The sequence below is a fragment of the Ovis canadensis genome, chromosome 6, assembly GCF_042477335.2.
Source record: "Ovis canadensis isolate MfBH-ARS-UI-01 breed Bighorn chromosome 6, ARS-UI_OviCan_v2, whole genome shotgun sequence".
NCBI lineage: Eukaryota > Metazoa > Chordata > Mammalia > Artiodactyla > Bovidae > Ovis > Ovis canadensis.
Window position 1 is genome coordinate 106,460,439 of NC_091250.1, and position 16,070 is coordinate 106,476,508.

The 16,070-nt window shown below is 42.9% G+C and overlaps 1 protein-coding gene across 1 annotated transcript in view; it reads left to right on the forward strand.

Moving 5' to 3' along the window:
• The first annotated feature begins 5,349 nt into the window (after positions 1 to 5,349).
• PARM1 (prostate androgen-regulated mucin-like protein 1) overlaps positions 5,350 to 16,070 on the forward strand; it is a 129,269-nt gene continuing 118,548 nt past the window's right edge. The window contains exon 1 of the mRNA XM_069594371.1: positions 5,350 to 5,719. Within this exon, the coding sequence (XP_069450472.1) occupies positions 5,677 to 5,719 (43 nt within the window). The 5' untranslated portion in view covers positions 5,350 to 5,676. The remainder of the gene's footprint in view (positions 5,720 to 16,070) is intronic.

Here is a 16,070-nt window from a genome sequence, read left to right on the forward strand (position 1 = left end):
CATGTTTGGTTATTTAAAATTCAACATATGCCTAGTCTGGGGACTTCCTTGGTGGTCCAGTGGCTAGGATTCCACACTCCCAATGCAGGAGGCCAAGTTGGATCCCTGGTCAGGGAACTAGATCCCACATACCCCAACTAACAGTTTTCATGCCACAACTAAAAAAAAAAATCCTGCTTATAACAACTAAGATTCAGTGCAGCCAAATAAATAAATAAAACGGACAGTTTTAAAATGTGTCTAGTCTGAATTGAGATATTATAGAAGTATAGAATAAACATTGTATTGAGAAGCTTTAGAATGAGAAAAAGAATATAAAATATCCTATTAATATTTTGCTTTCATTACATGTTGAATAATATTTTATTTGGACGCATCAGGTTAAATAAAGAATAGTGTTAAAATTAAATTCATTTGCTTCTTTCTCCTTTTTCAAAATATGACTTCTAGAAATTTAAAAATTACATTTGTGATTTGTATTGGACGATGCAGTATAAACCCAATCAGGTTTTAGACTTGTTTAAATAAGAGGTTTCATTGTGTGTACCACCTCCAAAAGGCCAGTTTCTTCCTTCCTGGGATATTTTAAGGGTTTCTTTCTTAATTAAAATAAAAAATTAGTGACAAGTGGTTTGGTATCCTTAAAGAGCTCACACAGCTTCAAACAAGTTTATTTAAATCAGGGAAATAATCATGTTTCATCAAGCCCTTTTTTCTGTTTTGTTCTGGTTTTGTTTGTTTTTTCATTTTTTTAATTTATTTTTTAATGGAAGGATAATTGCTTTACAGAATTTTGTTGGTTTCAGCCAAACATCAACATGAATCAGCCATAGGTATACATATGTCCCCTCCCCCTTGAACCTCCATCAGGCCCTTTTAAAACTGCCTTTGTTCAAACAAGTATTTTTTTGGCAAAGTTCCAAGGTCTGTTTCCCATATTGCATCATTGCCTTTAATCTTTTTATCATTAATATTTTAAAAAGGAAATTGGAATTAAAAAGAGAGAAGCAAAGTTATGTAATGAAATACATAGCAGAACCCACAGAGGTATTTTTGCAATGCAACTTGGGAAGAGAAATGAAATCAAGACAAAAAAAGAAAGAAAGAAAATGAGTTGGCCAAAAGCTTCGTTCAAGGAACAGTACATCTTATGTTGAAACCGAACGAACTTTTTGGCCAACCCTAAATATCAGGGTCTTAAGGCTGCTGCATTCCTGCCTTTGGGAGAGAGGGGATTGGGGGAGGAGCTGTCAGAGACCATTTAGGACTTCCCCCTGCAGCTCAGATGTAGCAGAAGTAGAACTGCCCAAGGCACAGTTCAAGTTTCATAACTGTGCATATGAAAAAATAGTCACAGCAATATTAATATTTTCTCGCTGTACTTTAGATCCCAAAATGATTTTTAAACGTACCTCAATACTTTGGCCAACTGATGTGAAGAACTGACTCATTGGAAAGGATCCTGATGCTGGGAAAGACTGAGGGCAAGAGAAGGGGGCAGCAAAGGATGAGATGGTTAGATAGCATCACTGACTCAATGGATATGAGTTTGAGCAAACTCCTGGAGATAGTGAAGGACAGGGAAGTCTGATATGCTGCAGTTCCTAGGGTCACAAAAAGTTGGACATGATTTAGCGACTGAACAACAACAAAGTTTCTTCTTTAATAATAACTTACATTTATTGGTGCCTATAACATGCCAAGCATTTCACATATGTAATCCATTTAATCTTCGCCATGTCAGAAAGAAACCAAGGAAACAGGCATATCAAGTAATGTCAGTTAGTACATGGAATGGCAGGGATTAGAACTCAGCCTTCAGGGATCATGGGCTAGACATCAGAATTCAGCCTCTAACTACCACACCACCTCTCTCAACCAAGTTATTCTGTCTCGACTTGGCTATGATGAATCAAGAGTCAAGAGCTTACACTTCCGTACTACCTAATATGCATTATCTGACTTTATCTATACATTATGATAAATTCAGGATGTTGTAGACTAAGTCAGCCAAGGGCAAATTTTTTTTTATATCGAAAGTCTACAATCCCAGAAATTCATTTTAACAGTGATCAAAAAAGAGTGGAAGTCAGTCAAAGGCAGGCTTATCTTAGATTTTATCCCAGAGGAACATTATGAAAGAACCAGGAAACCTATGAAGAAACTGGCTTTTGCTATAAAGATGTGACCAAGAGGTTACATGCAAATTCCATCCCTGATCCCGCTGTGAGGACTGCAAGTCTCCCTGCTTTAATATCTTAGCATCTTTTGGTTTCCTTCATACTTAAACTTTCATAAAGTATATCTCAGTCTCTTTATTTGTAAAATCTGGGTAACGTTATACAGTGTAAAGTTTAGACAGATTACTCAAAATGCTTGAAACAATTCCTAACATAACATAGAGGAGAGACTCAATAAATGTTAGTGGGCATTTATTATTTATAGTATTTCACATAATAAAGTATTGCATATATTTTGAGTTCTTTTTTATTCAGTTCAATAAACAACAACTATAAAACAATTCACTCATTTCTCCCATCCCCTTTCACTTTAACATAACAAATTACCACATATACTTTGGAGATCATTCAATGCTTGGCTCCTCACTTCTAGAATATAAGCTTCCTGGTGGCAGGGACAATTAACCACTGTGGCACAATCACAACCATGAAGAATGTGCTTCCTGGCGGTGAAGAATCACCTGCAATGCAGGAGATGCAGGAGATGTGGGTTCAACTCCTGGAGAATAAAATGGCAACCCAGTCCATTATTCTTGCCAGGAAAATTCCACGGACAGAGGAGCCTGGCGGGTTACAGTCCGTGGGGTCACAAAGAGTCAGACATGCCTGAGCGACTGAGCACATCATCAATAAATTATGAGCAGAACAATCACTTCCAGGTGGAAAACATAAATGCTGCACTCAGTTCTCCTCCAGTCTTTCCTGAGTGTAGAAGACAGGGAGTACAACACTGAATCTTGATGTAGAAGACATCTGCTCTGGGGAGTAGCTGGATCCACAGCCGATGATGATCAGAGAGAAGTAAACCTCTATTGTTTAAGCCTCTGAGCAATAAGTAATAATGGGGTGGTATATTACAGCAGCATAACCTACCTACATTGACTATTACAACACATTTCATTCCCACAACCTACTATAAGGTCTACCACCTAGTAAGTAATCAAATATATTTTTACTAAGTTAATAAATCCAAAGCTTTAATGGTTGATAAAGACTTATTTTAGTTAAATTATTTTCAACTCTATTCTGTATACAATGAAAAGCTTTGGAAATTTTAACTAATTCACACGTGAGGATCATAATCTGCTGTTGCTAAGTGACTTCAGTCATGTCTGACTCTTTGCAGCCCTAGGGACTGTAACCCACCAGGCTCCTCTGTTCATGGGATTCTCCAGCCAAGAATACTGGAGTGGATTACCATGCTGGGTATCAAACCAGCATCTTAAATATCGAAGCCTGTCACACATGCTTTGCACTACTAAGGGACTCCATTAAAGTTTTATTGAATTTCAATTGAATATTTTTTTCTGTGAAGTGTTTTTGAAAAATATTTCTGTCACAGAGCCTCTTACTTAAATGACCCTATCTAAAGGCACCAGTGCCTTACAGAACATGCTTGCAGAACTCTGTGTGTGGTCCCTGCCTCCCCACCAGTCACCACACAGATGCAGAAATTCTTCATAATCACATAGATTACACTAGAAACCAGAAGGACCTGAAGGTCAAAAACATTAAGACAACTTGTTTAATAAATTGAGTTTGCAGTTTCTCTGGTCACGGAGGAGGAAAGGGGGATGGGCATTTGGTTATTTATTTCAGCAAGAATCAATACATTTACCAAGACAAAAGAAAAACCATGACCTCAGTTTAATCTGGTTGGGGAAGCATGACAAGCTGTATCCGTGGTAATGGTAGGGTCAGGCAGAGGAACTGATGTCATCATAGAAAAAGTCATGAGGTCCAAGAGAATGAGAAAATGAAACCTAAGGCTCTGTCTGGTAAATGAGAAAGAAGTCACAGAAAAAAAAAAAAAAGTTGCCCTCCAGCACTACTCATGGTTCTGAGCAAATCAGTTCTTTAGAACACTCAATTTCTGCAGCATCCCAGCTCTAGTGTCCAGGGGACCACGCTCAGTCACTTCGGTCATTCCAACTCTTTGAGACTTCATGGGATTTTCCTGGCAAGAATACTGGAATGGGTAGCCATGCCCTCCTCGGGGATCTTCCTGACCCAGGGATCAAACCTGCGTCTCCTGCATTGCAGGCAGATTCTTTACCACTGAGCCTTTGAAGAAGCCAGCCTAGGGGACCACCAGGCTCATAATAACATAGATATTGGGAGGTGACCTGGCATCTGGTCTTATAGAAATGTAGAAATAAGCAGGTCTAAGGTGGTGGGAGGATAAGTGAAAGGTCAGCGTTGACCGGTGTGAACATAACAGAAACTCTGGGCTTTGGAGAGGGTACCAGGGTGACCTGGGGTCCCTAGGCAGGCATCTTATCTCTACCATTATCTAGTTGTATGAACACAAGCAAGTACTTAAACCTTTCAGTACTTTCCTTTTCTCCCCTGAAAATGAAGATATAACAGTGTCACCTAAAAGGATTGTTCTGAAAACTTGATTTGGTTAATACGTGTACAGCACAGTTGTCTAACACACAGCATTTCTCAGGAAATGACAACCTTTGCTGTTATGCCCTGGGACACAAGCTCGTGACTGTGGAATGCAGTCCTTACCAGTTCTGTGTCCCTGGGCACATTACTTACCTTCTCTGTGCCTTAGCTTTCTCATCTGTAAAATGGAGTAATAATTCTTATGTCATAGGGCCGTTAGAAGGCACCATGATACACCTAGTAGGGTTCCTCGCTCATAGTTATCCCACGATCACTGACATTATCTGACATTAGTACTATTTCTTCTGTTAACAGTAAGAAGCTGAATAGGATAGCAGACATTTTGGCTCAGGCACCAGGAAAGGCACTGGGGCTGAATGGGCGTGAGGGTTTAAATGTACACGCAGAATATTTAGGGAAATGAAAAAACGAAAAAGGCTCTCATATTTGGAAAAAAGTGTCTACGTGCTTAGAACGGTGGGGTCTTGGCCCTTCGAGGTGACACCTAAGATGGCACATGGTCACCAAGGTTGTAACTCATGTAAGAAACCTGAGATAAATTCCTGAGAACAGAGATCTGCTCTCACTCCTTTGCATTCCCTTAGTTCCCAGCACAGTGCTAACGGCCCCAAACATTTGCTGAACCGGGTCAGTACTCGGGTCTCGCGCCCTGACTGTCCAGCAGAGGCCGCCCTGGGCCGGGACTCTCGGGACTCGAGCGCCGGGAGAGGAAAGGCCAGGGGTGGCCTTGTCATCGCCGCGGGGCCCGGGTGGGAGGGGTTTGGCGGCGGCTGTCGCGGCGGCGGAGGCGGCCCCGGGCTCCGGCGGCTGGGATGGAGCAGAAGCGCGCCGGGCGCGGGAGGACGAGCAGCTGACGGAGCCGCGCGGCGCTCGCCTCGCTTCCCCTGCCGCCGCCCGGGCCGCCCGGCTCCCGCCGCAGCCAGCGGGCCGAGGAGAAGCTGCCCGCGCTCGGGGGCGCTCGGTCAGTCCCGGCAAACTCTCCCGCCGTCCGCGCCGGGCTCGGCACGAGTACCAAGGTACCATGGTCTGCAAGACCCTCTTCGCTCTCTGCATCTTCACGGCAGGTATTTTGGGGCGCTGTCCCTGGCGGAGGGGTCGGGAGCGGTATGGGACCCGAGGCCAGCGCTGGGTTGGGAGCTGAAGCCGGGGGATCGGGAAGTAAGTCGCCGCGCGCGGTTGGCGGGAGTGGTGCGAGCCTCTCGGGTTGCGCAAAGGTATAAGCGCACTTGGTTTTGGGGTGATGCGCGTTTTTGGAGATTCTGTGCCGAGGCGGAGAGAAGGATTGACAGGGTTCTTCCCGCCGCAGCTCGCCCCCGCAACAAACTCCGGGCTTTGTGAAACAGGTGGCTGCCCGACGCGGCTGAAGCCAGGCTTGGCGACGCTGGGGTTTCTCGGGTCTCCGAGCACACCATGCCAGAGCTGGGCATCAGACTTCCTGACGCGATTGCACCCAGAGAGGGATGAGAAAGAGAAGCAGGGGGAGAATAGCATCTGGGAAAGCGTGAAGTCTTGGCTGCGCACCCGGCCGGGCTGGTTTGCGTTCCCCGAGTTTTGGTGGGCTCTGTCTCCGCGTCCTTTCCTATTTACGCTTGAGGACGGTGCGGCACCGACAGCCCCGCTCCCACCCGGCTGGAGCTTCCGATCACCGCTGGGGAGTTACCACTTCTACCTTGTGGCCCCTGGGCTCCCCAGAATCCGTGCCCCTGGCTGAAACTGTTAACTTGGCAAACACTAGCATTCTCCTGGTTCCATCCCTGCCCCTCCGGCCTGCTCGGCTTCCCCACGCGCGTATTTCTCTGGACCACGGACGGCAGCGGCCTCTAAGCAGAAGACTGGGGAGAGAGGAGCCGGAGGATTGAGCTTGGCTTGGTGGGGAGATACAGAAAGGCGCTTTGAGTCAGAGGTTGGGGTACCCAGTTTTTCTAGAAAATGCAGGCCGACAAGGGACAGGCATAGGCGGAAAAAGCCGTCGTGTGCGTGGACGCCGGCGTGTTTAAAGATAAGAATGTCCCAAAGCCACGTCCATACACAAATCATTTGACTCACGCTTGTAGAACGTGTATATATATTTTTCGTCCTGAATTGCTTGGGTTCCTGTAATCATGGACACAGGTCATCACAATCCCATAAAAAGAGACTAAGGATTTCCTGGCAGCTCAACAAAGGATAATGCAGTTTTGAGGAAAAGTTTCCCAACTTGAGGCTAGAGAGAGTCTTCTTCCTCTACTTGCTGAGCGCCTCGGAAAGCTGTCTTTTCTCTGGTGTCTGCACGGTTCAGAGCGTCCTCAGCCTTGGCCAGGCTGGGAGCGCACGGATCCCGGCAAGTGTGACAGCGAGGGTCCCGGCATTGCCAAGAAACATTTATGAAATGACAGGGAAGGTGCCTTCCATTCTCCAGGATAGAAATCTTTTCATGAGGCTCGGGGCTCAGAAAACCGTCAGTTAGCCAGTAGAGCTGGTAGGTAGGTTTGTTGGCTAATTTTATTTAGTGGCTTCTTTTTAATTTCTTCCTGTTTTTTTTTTTTTTTTCTTAAACAACTCTAGCAGTTGGCAACGCTGGGATTAGGCAGTGTATTGTGGACCAACCCCCACCCCCACCCCTCGCCCCGGCCCGCGCAAGGAACTCACGATTTTTTCTCCCTCCTTGGCCAGTTTTAGAGGTTAGCTCTGCTGTTTTTTTCAGCTGAAATCTTGCCCTTGTTCCTGGACAGAGTGAGGAGGCTGGTAGCTCAGGGACTAACTGAGTAGCCTCATTCTCATCCTAAAGCACCTGTGTTGAGGTCAACGTCCAGAAGATCACAGCCTCCGACCTCCAGGGCTCCCCTGACCCCCCGGAAGACATAGTTCTGTTGCTGGGTCCATCTCCCAAACAGAGCCTGCGGAAGCTTCATCCTTTCCTCTGAGTTTGTGCCCAGGAAGAAGTCTCTTTAGGGATCAGTGTGTTAGATCTACCTACAGTAAGTTATCAGGAAAATCATATAAAAATATGTATAAATACCTTATGAGCTTCTCTACATCCCCAAGTAGGGTGCTTTCAGAAACTAAAATACAACTTTTCTAGAAAAAGTTGGTAAAGGAGAGAGGGACTAGGGTTCTTAAGATGAAAGTGGCATGCGTGTTTCAGTGGATCGTTCTGGCTCCCTTGGCAAAGCTCTAGCTAGTTTCACCAGGCAGTTGCTTTTTCTTTTCTTTTGTTTCTTTTTTAATCCCTCCAACTTTAGTGGCTTCAGGAAATTTTCTGTAAAACTCTCAATGATACTTCTTGAGTCAGGAATGGGGCATAGCAGGGAACTTTTTTTTTTCAGCCTAATAAATCTACTCATTATAAATACTTAGCATTTCTTCCAACCTGTATAATGGGCAGTTGTAAATATCTGCATTGTCAACAACACAGCAAAAGTAGACCTCTACACTTAGTTGTATTTTAAAAAGAAGGAAGAGAGAGAAATCTTGGGCTGTCTTCAGTTCTTCCAGAGGCGATTGTGGTAGAAAACGAGCGTGGCTATTTTACAAACCATTCCCAAACACCTCTAAGGCCAGTACTCAGGCATACAGAAACACTATCTCTAAATTACAAGCCAGAACCTCCGAGGTTTGGCATCAGAACCAAGCGGGAAGGGAGAATGAAGGGCCACAGGAAGTCTCCATCTTCATCCCTCTCTGTTTCTCCACTGGATTCAATTCTGTCATTCCCACCACCATTGTTGCCACCCTCCAGTGCTCTATGGCGCAATATGTTTAAAAATTCCCTCACTGAGACATCTGAGATTTACTGGAACTTTCCAAAGTCCTTTTCCAAACATTCAAGTAGTTCAAAGGAGAAACAAGCATAGATAAGAAAGACACAAAAACCCTTGACTCCATGTTTTCTGATGTGGGTTCTGCCCTGTATGCCCCTGGTCTCCCCACCCAACCCCGGGGAGAATGCAGCATTCTGCCCCATTATCCAAGCTTGGTGATCAAGACCAGCAGGGCTAGATTCCAGTCTGCCACCCATCTCGAGAGCCTATTTGTGTTTTGCCCCTGTAACATCATTCTTCAGGTAACTAACATCTCAAATGTCCTTCCTGGAAGACCCCACCCTCCACATTTATGGCTGTGTTCTCACTATAGATCCCAATATATGGAAGGGCCTTATCATAAGCATATTAAAGGAGTATCATAAATCTTACCATAAACGTGTTAAAAATAAACCCAAAAAATGCACGCACATTTAAGGCAACAGCTGGGTTGCCTATGGTTGGTTGAGAGTGGAGGTGAAGGGTGGCATGCATCTCTTTAGCCTGGTTACCTCCTATTCCCCTGAAGTCTGCGTCACAAAGGCACACATCCTTCACTGGGAAACCTACCTGAGGAGGTAGAAGTTTTCTATTACTATGGGATACATTTGTTGACACAGTGTTGCAAAGTGGTGAGCACTCGAATTCTGCAGTTAGATTGCCTTGTACAAAGCAAAATTATTGCCACTAAATTGGATAATCTAGGAACTTAATCTAACCATTCTTGACTTTTCTTATCTACAAAATTGAGGGACTAAAACCTTATTAGGTTGTTGAAAGTGGTAAATGACTGTTCATACCTATAATGCCTGGGACATAGTAAGCACTCAGTAAGTATTAGCAGTAGTTATTGCTATTATTCTGATTTATAAAGGTGACTGTGTTCAGCACCAGTTAGGTCATCCTCTATGAAGTGTATGTGTTTCTGCTTGGCCTGTGTAAATTGAAGATATCAACTAATATTCCAGCACAGTGCCAGCTGTTCTGGCAAATCTTCATGTGCAAATTAAGAAAAGATTCAGCTGAGCCTACTAAATGCCTAATTTGAAAAGGTTAATAATGTGCCAGCTCAAATTTAGCACAACAGTCCAAAAAACACTCAGTAACAAACAGAAGTGTCACCGAAGACTTTATTTCTTCCACAAAGTCTTTTGCAAACTGATCTGTTTCAAGAGTCCAACTCGGCTAAACTTTAAGGTCAAATAAGGCTTCCCTGGTGGCTCAGGGGTAAAGAATTTGCCTGCCAATGCAGGAGACATGGGTTTGATTCCTGGGCCTTAAACATCCCACATGTCACACCACGACTATTGAGTCTGTGTTCTAAGAACCTGGGAACCGCTCTAAGGTCATGCACAGCTACTGAAGCCCACACCATAGAGTCCATGCCCCACAACAAGAGAAGCCACTACAATGAGAAGCTCCAATGAGACTCACTACACTGCAATGAAGAGTAGACTCCGCTCACCACACCTAGAGAAAAGCCTGTGCAACAACAAAGACTCAGCATAGCCAAAAATAAATAAATGAACAAATAAAATAAAATAAAAATGTCAGGTGCCCAGATCCACAAATTTTGGATAATTGAGATCAAACAACTTAGGAAAAGGCATTTCGTGGTATATGAATGACCCAGCATGGCTCTCTCCAGAATCCAAAATCATCAGTAATGGCCAGATCTCTAATTTAACCAGATCATTTGGGCCTAATTTAGTAGTGCTTATGTTTTCTTAAGAAAAATATTGGGCAAATGTTTACACTGCTTGAGCAGATTTTCTTAAACAATAATTTTGCAGGGGGCAGGGTTAGGGGGTACAGCATTCACTGGAAACAAGGAAGAGGGATGTTAAACATAGTTTCAAAAGGGATTGGCTGTTTTTTAACACCCAAATGAAAGGAATCTTGCTATAGCATTTACAATAGTTTTCTCCCTTTTTGAAATATCTGTTACTGAGATTGTATATGTTAGTTTAGGAAACAAATAGAGTCATCCCTCAGTATCCACAGCCTGCCCTCACCATAAAAAATCCTCAGATGCTCAAGTTTCTTATATAAAATGTATATAGTATTTGCATATAACTTACACATGTCCTTTTGAATACTTTAAATCAACTGTGGTGTTGGAGAAGACTCTTGAGAATCCCTTGGACTGTAAGGAGATCAAATCAGTCAATCCTAAAGGAAATCAACTCTGAATATTCATTGGAAAGACTGAAGCTGAAGCGCCAATACTTTGGCCACCTGATGTGAAGAGCTGACTCATTGGAAAAGACACTGGAGCTGGGAAGGATTGAGGGCAGGAGGAAAAGGGGTTGACAGAGAATGAGATGGTTGGATGGCATCATCAACTCAATGGACATGAGTTTCAGCAAACTCTGGGAGATGGTGAAGAACAGGGAAGCCTGGCGTGCTGCAGTCCATGGGGTTGCAAAAAGTCAGACACGACTTAGCAACTGAACAACAACAATAGCAAGGTTGCTTAAAATACCCAATGAAATGGAAATGCTATGTCAGTTGTTTCAGGCATGCAGCAAGTTCAAGTTTTGTCTTTTGGAACTTTCTGGAATTTTTTTCCCAATATTTTCAGTCTGAGGTTGGTTGACTCCATAAATGCGGACCCCATGGATATGGAAATCTGACTGTATTTGCTTTGCTAGCAATATATTGAATAAAACAGTTGCCTAGAAAAAATTAATTCTTCATTTAGGATATATCAGTGGTCATGAAAAAAGGTAGGCCAACAATGGGTACCTGCATAATGCAATGATTGCTTTTTACTTGGAGTGTTAGTTGCTCAGTTGTGTCTGACTCTTTGTGACCCCTTGAACTGTAGCCCGCCAAGCTCCTCTGTCCATGGGATTCTCCCAGGCAAGAATATTGGAGTGCGTTGCCATTTCCTTTTCCAGGGGATCTTCCCAGCCCACGGATTGAACCTGGGTCTCCTGTATTGCAGGCAGATTCTTTACCGTCTGAGCCACCAGGGAAGCTCTAACCTATTAACCACTTTTACTTGGAAGTACAAGGTTAATAGGTTATCATCCAGTTAATGTACAAATAGGGTGAATCCCATGGACAGAGGAGCCTGACAGGCTACAGTCTTTAGGGTTGCACAGAGTCAGACATGACTGAAGGGACTTAGCACACACAAAGGGTTACTATAAAATAAGACTCATTTGTGTACGTAGCTCATGGCATTACATTTCGTAGTCACAGCTTAAATTATTTCAGTGATGGGGATTGATGTGACATCAGATTTTCTGATGTGTGGATCTTTAAATAGTCTTCATGATCCTTTACAGCAGCTTAGCTCATTTCTTTTACCTGTTCTAATATTGTTGAGATTTTTGCCATTTATAAGGTAATAGATACCATTAAAGCAAAATAAATGATTATATAATTGTTTCCATCTGTGTTTTTCATTGGTGCAAGATAGTATAATATTGATTGAAAATAAACTATTTTAGTTTTCCTTGGGTAAGTATTGCCAGGTTTAGCAATGAAAAGTACAGGTTGTCCAGTCCAATTTGAATTTAAGTAAATATGAATTCTGAGTCTATCCCACTTAGTGCTTGGGACACACTTAAGCTAACTAATTCTTCCTTGTTTGTCTTGAATTCCGATGTAATGAGGCACCCTGTATTTTGTGTAGCAGCGCTACCTTTGGCCTTCCATATGTGGTTCATCAGAGCAATGTGTTTGACATAGAACTGGCTTTATTTTGAACTGTGCCTCACCCAGCTTTAGCTGCCCTACACCACTTCATTCATTCATCACAGTCTGTTCATGGGAAGAAGACACCGAGATTTCAAAGCAGCTCTGTCTCTGGAAACAACTTACAAGGTTAGGATTCAAAGGGAGCTCTGCAGTGGAGCATTTTGAATTGGATTGCATATCCATTCACTGTGCGCTGTGGTGGGTTTCTGAACAAGTGGTGGGATTTCTTTAGCCTCCCCGAGGCTACATTACTTTACCCCTCCTTGTGACCTTTCCTTCAACAACAGAAAAAAAAAAAAAAAAGTATATTGTTTAAAATGGTAGCAGTGTTCTTGCATAGGAACTGGAACTAGTAGCTTTGCAGAATCCAGCTGGCAGCTGATTAAAAAAGAAAGTTATAGAACAGCTTTGGATTTCAAAGTTCTCTTCTGTGCCAGGATTTTAACACATCTCACAAATATTACATAAGGTTTGCATAATTCCTACAGGAAAGGTCTATACGTATCACTTGAAAGCTGTGGCTCTATGAAGCCTAAAGCAGCACATTAGACAGAATTTCAAGGCAGATTGGGGAGGAAAAAAATCCTTGAAGCAACTAGGCTGTGCCGGAAATTTGTACCTTTATACCTAAGGCCAAAAAATTGTGGAAAGTTACCAGGTGTGATATTTAGAAAATACATCTATTCAATACAAAAGAAGATGGATGATAGAATACAACTTTGATAATATCTTACACTTGCAGTCCAAATTCTGACACTTGATTTTCTTTTCTATCAAGGAGGAAATAAGGACAGAGATTTTAGGGCAGGTGTTGCACATGAAAAGAATTGGGAGAGAGGGGATTTTGTTTATTTGATTTTTCATTTTTTTGGTCATGGTTGTGAACTTAAAGCTACCATTCAGGCTTCCTGCTGATTAGAACACATTAAAATATACATTACCTTTAAAATTAGGATATTCTTGCCAGATTTGTGTAGTACAGAAGCATAACCTCATTACTGAGAGGGTTTATTCACCACTCTTGTATCCAGGAAGAGTTGTTACCGGCGCTGTCTGCCCTTTATGAAACCTTTTCATTTTCCATTGGAAAAGCTTTTGTGATCCTACAGACAGACAGCAGACAGATACCATTATACTGGCACTGAACAGTTATTTCACCACTAAACCCTCTATATTGCATGATTCTTGCTTTGTAATTTGGACTGTAATTTGGAGTCTTTAGAAAGAACAATAAAAATTATTGTGAGGATAAAAAGATGCCCTCTTTATTCACCATGCAAAAAGCTGCATGTGTTTTGTTGTTTCTTGCTCAGTGGCTCAGTCATATCCGACTCTTTGCAACCCCATGGGCTGCGGCATGCCAGGCTTCCCTGTCCTTCACTGTCTCCCTGAGTTTGCTCAAACTTCTGTCCACTGAGTCAGTGATACCATCAATCATCTCATCCTGCCCTCGATTTTTTTAGGGAAATGTTTAAGATCCCAGTCATTCTCTTGAGTTAAAGTAATGTGCCACATTAGGAGAGGACTCAGTCCATCTCAGAATTACAACATGAGGGTGTTTCGAAGCCCATTTGTCCATCAGAAGGTGCTAAGGAATCTAGTGGTCTGAACACCTCTTTCTTGGTTTGGGAAAAGTAGGTTATTGGTGGATCACATACTACTGGTCATGGAAATGCTCTCTGTTGTTGGATCAGCTGGATGAGGGGTAACATCAAGCTGAGTATGGCCATCACCCAACTGATGGGAACTCAGCATGTTTTATCTTAAAAATTGCAATGTTGTCAGAGATGGCAATCCAGAAGAGAAATCTCTAGAACTGAACTTTCTGAAGAACTGCACAGACAGTTCTGAGTAGGAGAAAGAATTTCAAATTTTTGAGGATAAATAATCATTTAAAGTTTGTTGTTGTTTAGACATTAAGTCATGTCTGACTCTTTTGTGAACCCATAAACTGTAGCCCACCAGGCTCCTCTGCCCATCAGATTTCCCAGGCAAAAATATGGAATGGGTTGCCATTTCCTTCTCCAGGGGATCTGCCCAACCCAGGGATCGTACCCACATCTCCTGCATTGGCAGGTGGATTCTTTACCACTGAGCCACCAGGGAAGCAATGTGGTTTATCTTCCAGGAGATGTAGATGGTAAAGGAAGTGTGATATCAGATTATTGTATATATGGAAAGTGGATAAGAAATGGACAGAGGGCAGAGGCCATGGCTGTTTCAGAATTTCTGTGGAGAATACGTGGAAGAGGCTGGGAGTGGTCTGCTGCATGACATGGTGAGACTGTCAGATGGCTGAGAATGTCAGATGGCTAAGTGAGGCTGAGAAGTGAGCACTGAAATTATTGGGGCTGCTAAAGTCCAAAGCATCTCCTTGATGATGCTGCTGGGAATGGAAAATTAATCCAGTTTCACTTTTAGGCAAGGGGGATAAACAATTTTCCCTCAAAATTTATATGCATATCAAGTGCCTTTTAGTCCACCTTTCTAGTTTTGTGAAAGGTTGCAAATTGAGCCTTTCAGAGGAATCATTGTGCCTTAAATGCCCTGAGATTTCAAGAGAAATTCAGCTGCATGGTTTTGTTCCATGAAGGAGGACTGAGTGGAGCTGAGTGACTGGGGCTTGCCCACTTCCAGGCAGTCCTCCTGGACTGCACTTCCCAAAGAGTCCTATTTTTGAGCAGATTTTTCTTTCAATGCTTATATGAAGAGAAACACAGCCCTGGTATTTACCTGGTAAGGATAGGATTTGTGTTACTTCCTCTGAGAGGCAGCATGATATGGTGAAAGGAGCTTTGGAGGAAGACAGGCTGGTGGGATGCCAGCTCCAGGGTCTTGATTTCCTCCTGGTAGAGTCATGATAATATGTTTATTATCATAAACATTGAGTGCCATGTAGGTAAACATCCAGCGAAGGTTTATTAAACAGGTATACCAACAGATAGAAGATTTCTTTTATTTCATTTGTTTATCTGCCTCTCACTCCTAGAATGTAAGGTGCATGGGAATTTTAGCTGTTTTGTCTCTGCTGTCCTCCCAAGCTTGGAGAACAGAGCAAGACATGGAATGAGTGCCTAGCAAATATTTGTTAAATTAATTTTTAATAGAGAACCTACATGTCTGTCTAAGGCTTTGGAGATACGGCAATGAACAGAAGAGATGAAAGACTACCCTCAGAGAACTTACATTCTTTGAAGATGATGAATTCTGACTTGGTCAATAGTTGACTGTTTCACAGTCATCTCAAATCCATCACGTCAAAATCTTGAAATCTGAATGCAGCCATAAGGGTTAATTTTGAATCCGTACTGGATCTGCTTCTGTGACTTTAATTCTTACTTTGCCATTTTTGTTATTATAGGCATACATAATGGCCTGCCTCGGGAGTGCTACCCACCCACCTCTGCTTGACCCTTGGGCTAGGGTGCCATTGTTTGGCTCATAGGGAGATAGCCTGATCCTGTCCACCTGTTAAGGGCTGTAAGGAAGTGAAACTAACATATGCCCCTGCTGAGGCTTGTCATTCTAGAAGATATTTGCATGAATTAAATGGTCTTCTTACTTTGTTTCCTCACCTCCCCTAATCTCTGATCCATAAAAGAACCTGGCATCCAGGCCCCAACAAGATGGTTACTTTGAGGCCCTGATCTGCCATCTTCTCTGCCAACCAGCTTTCCAAATAAAGTTATCTTCCTTGCCTCAACACCCCATCTCAGATTTATTGGCCTATCCTGCAGTGAGCTGAGCAAGCTTGGACTCCGTTACGTGTACTCATGGACTTTTCTCCTTACACAGGCCCCAGGGGAGGCCTTCCTTACCCCTGTTAGTGGCAACCCCACCTTTTGAATTGCTCATGTTGAAAATCTTGAGTCATCTTTTTTTTTTCCTTTTAAACTTTTTATTTTGTATTGGAGTATAGCCAATA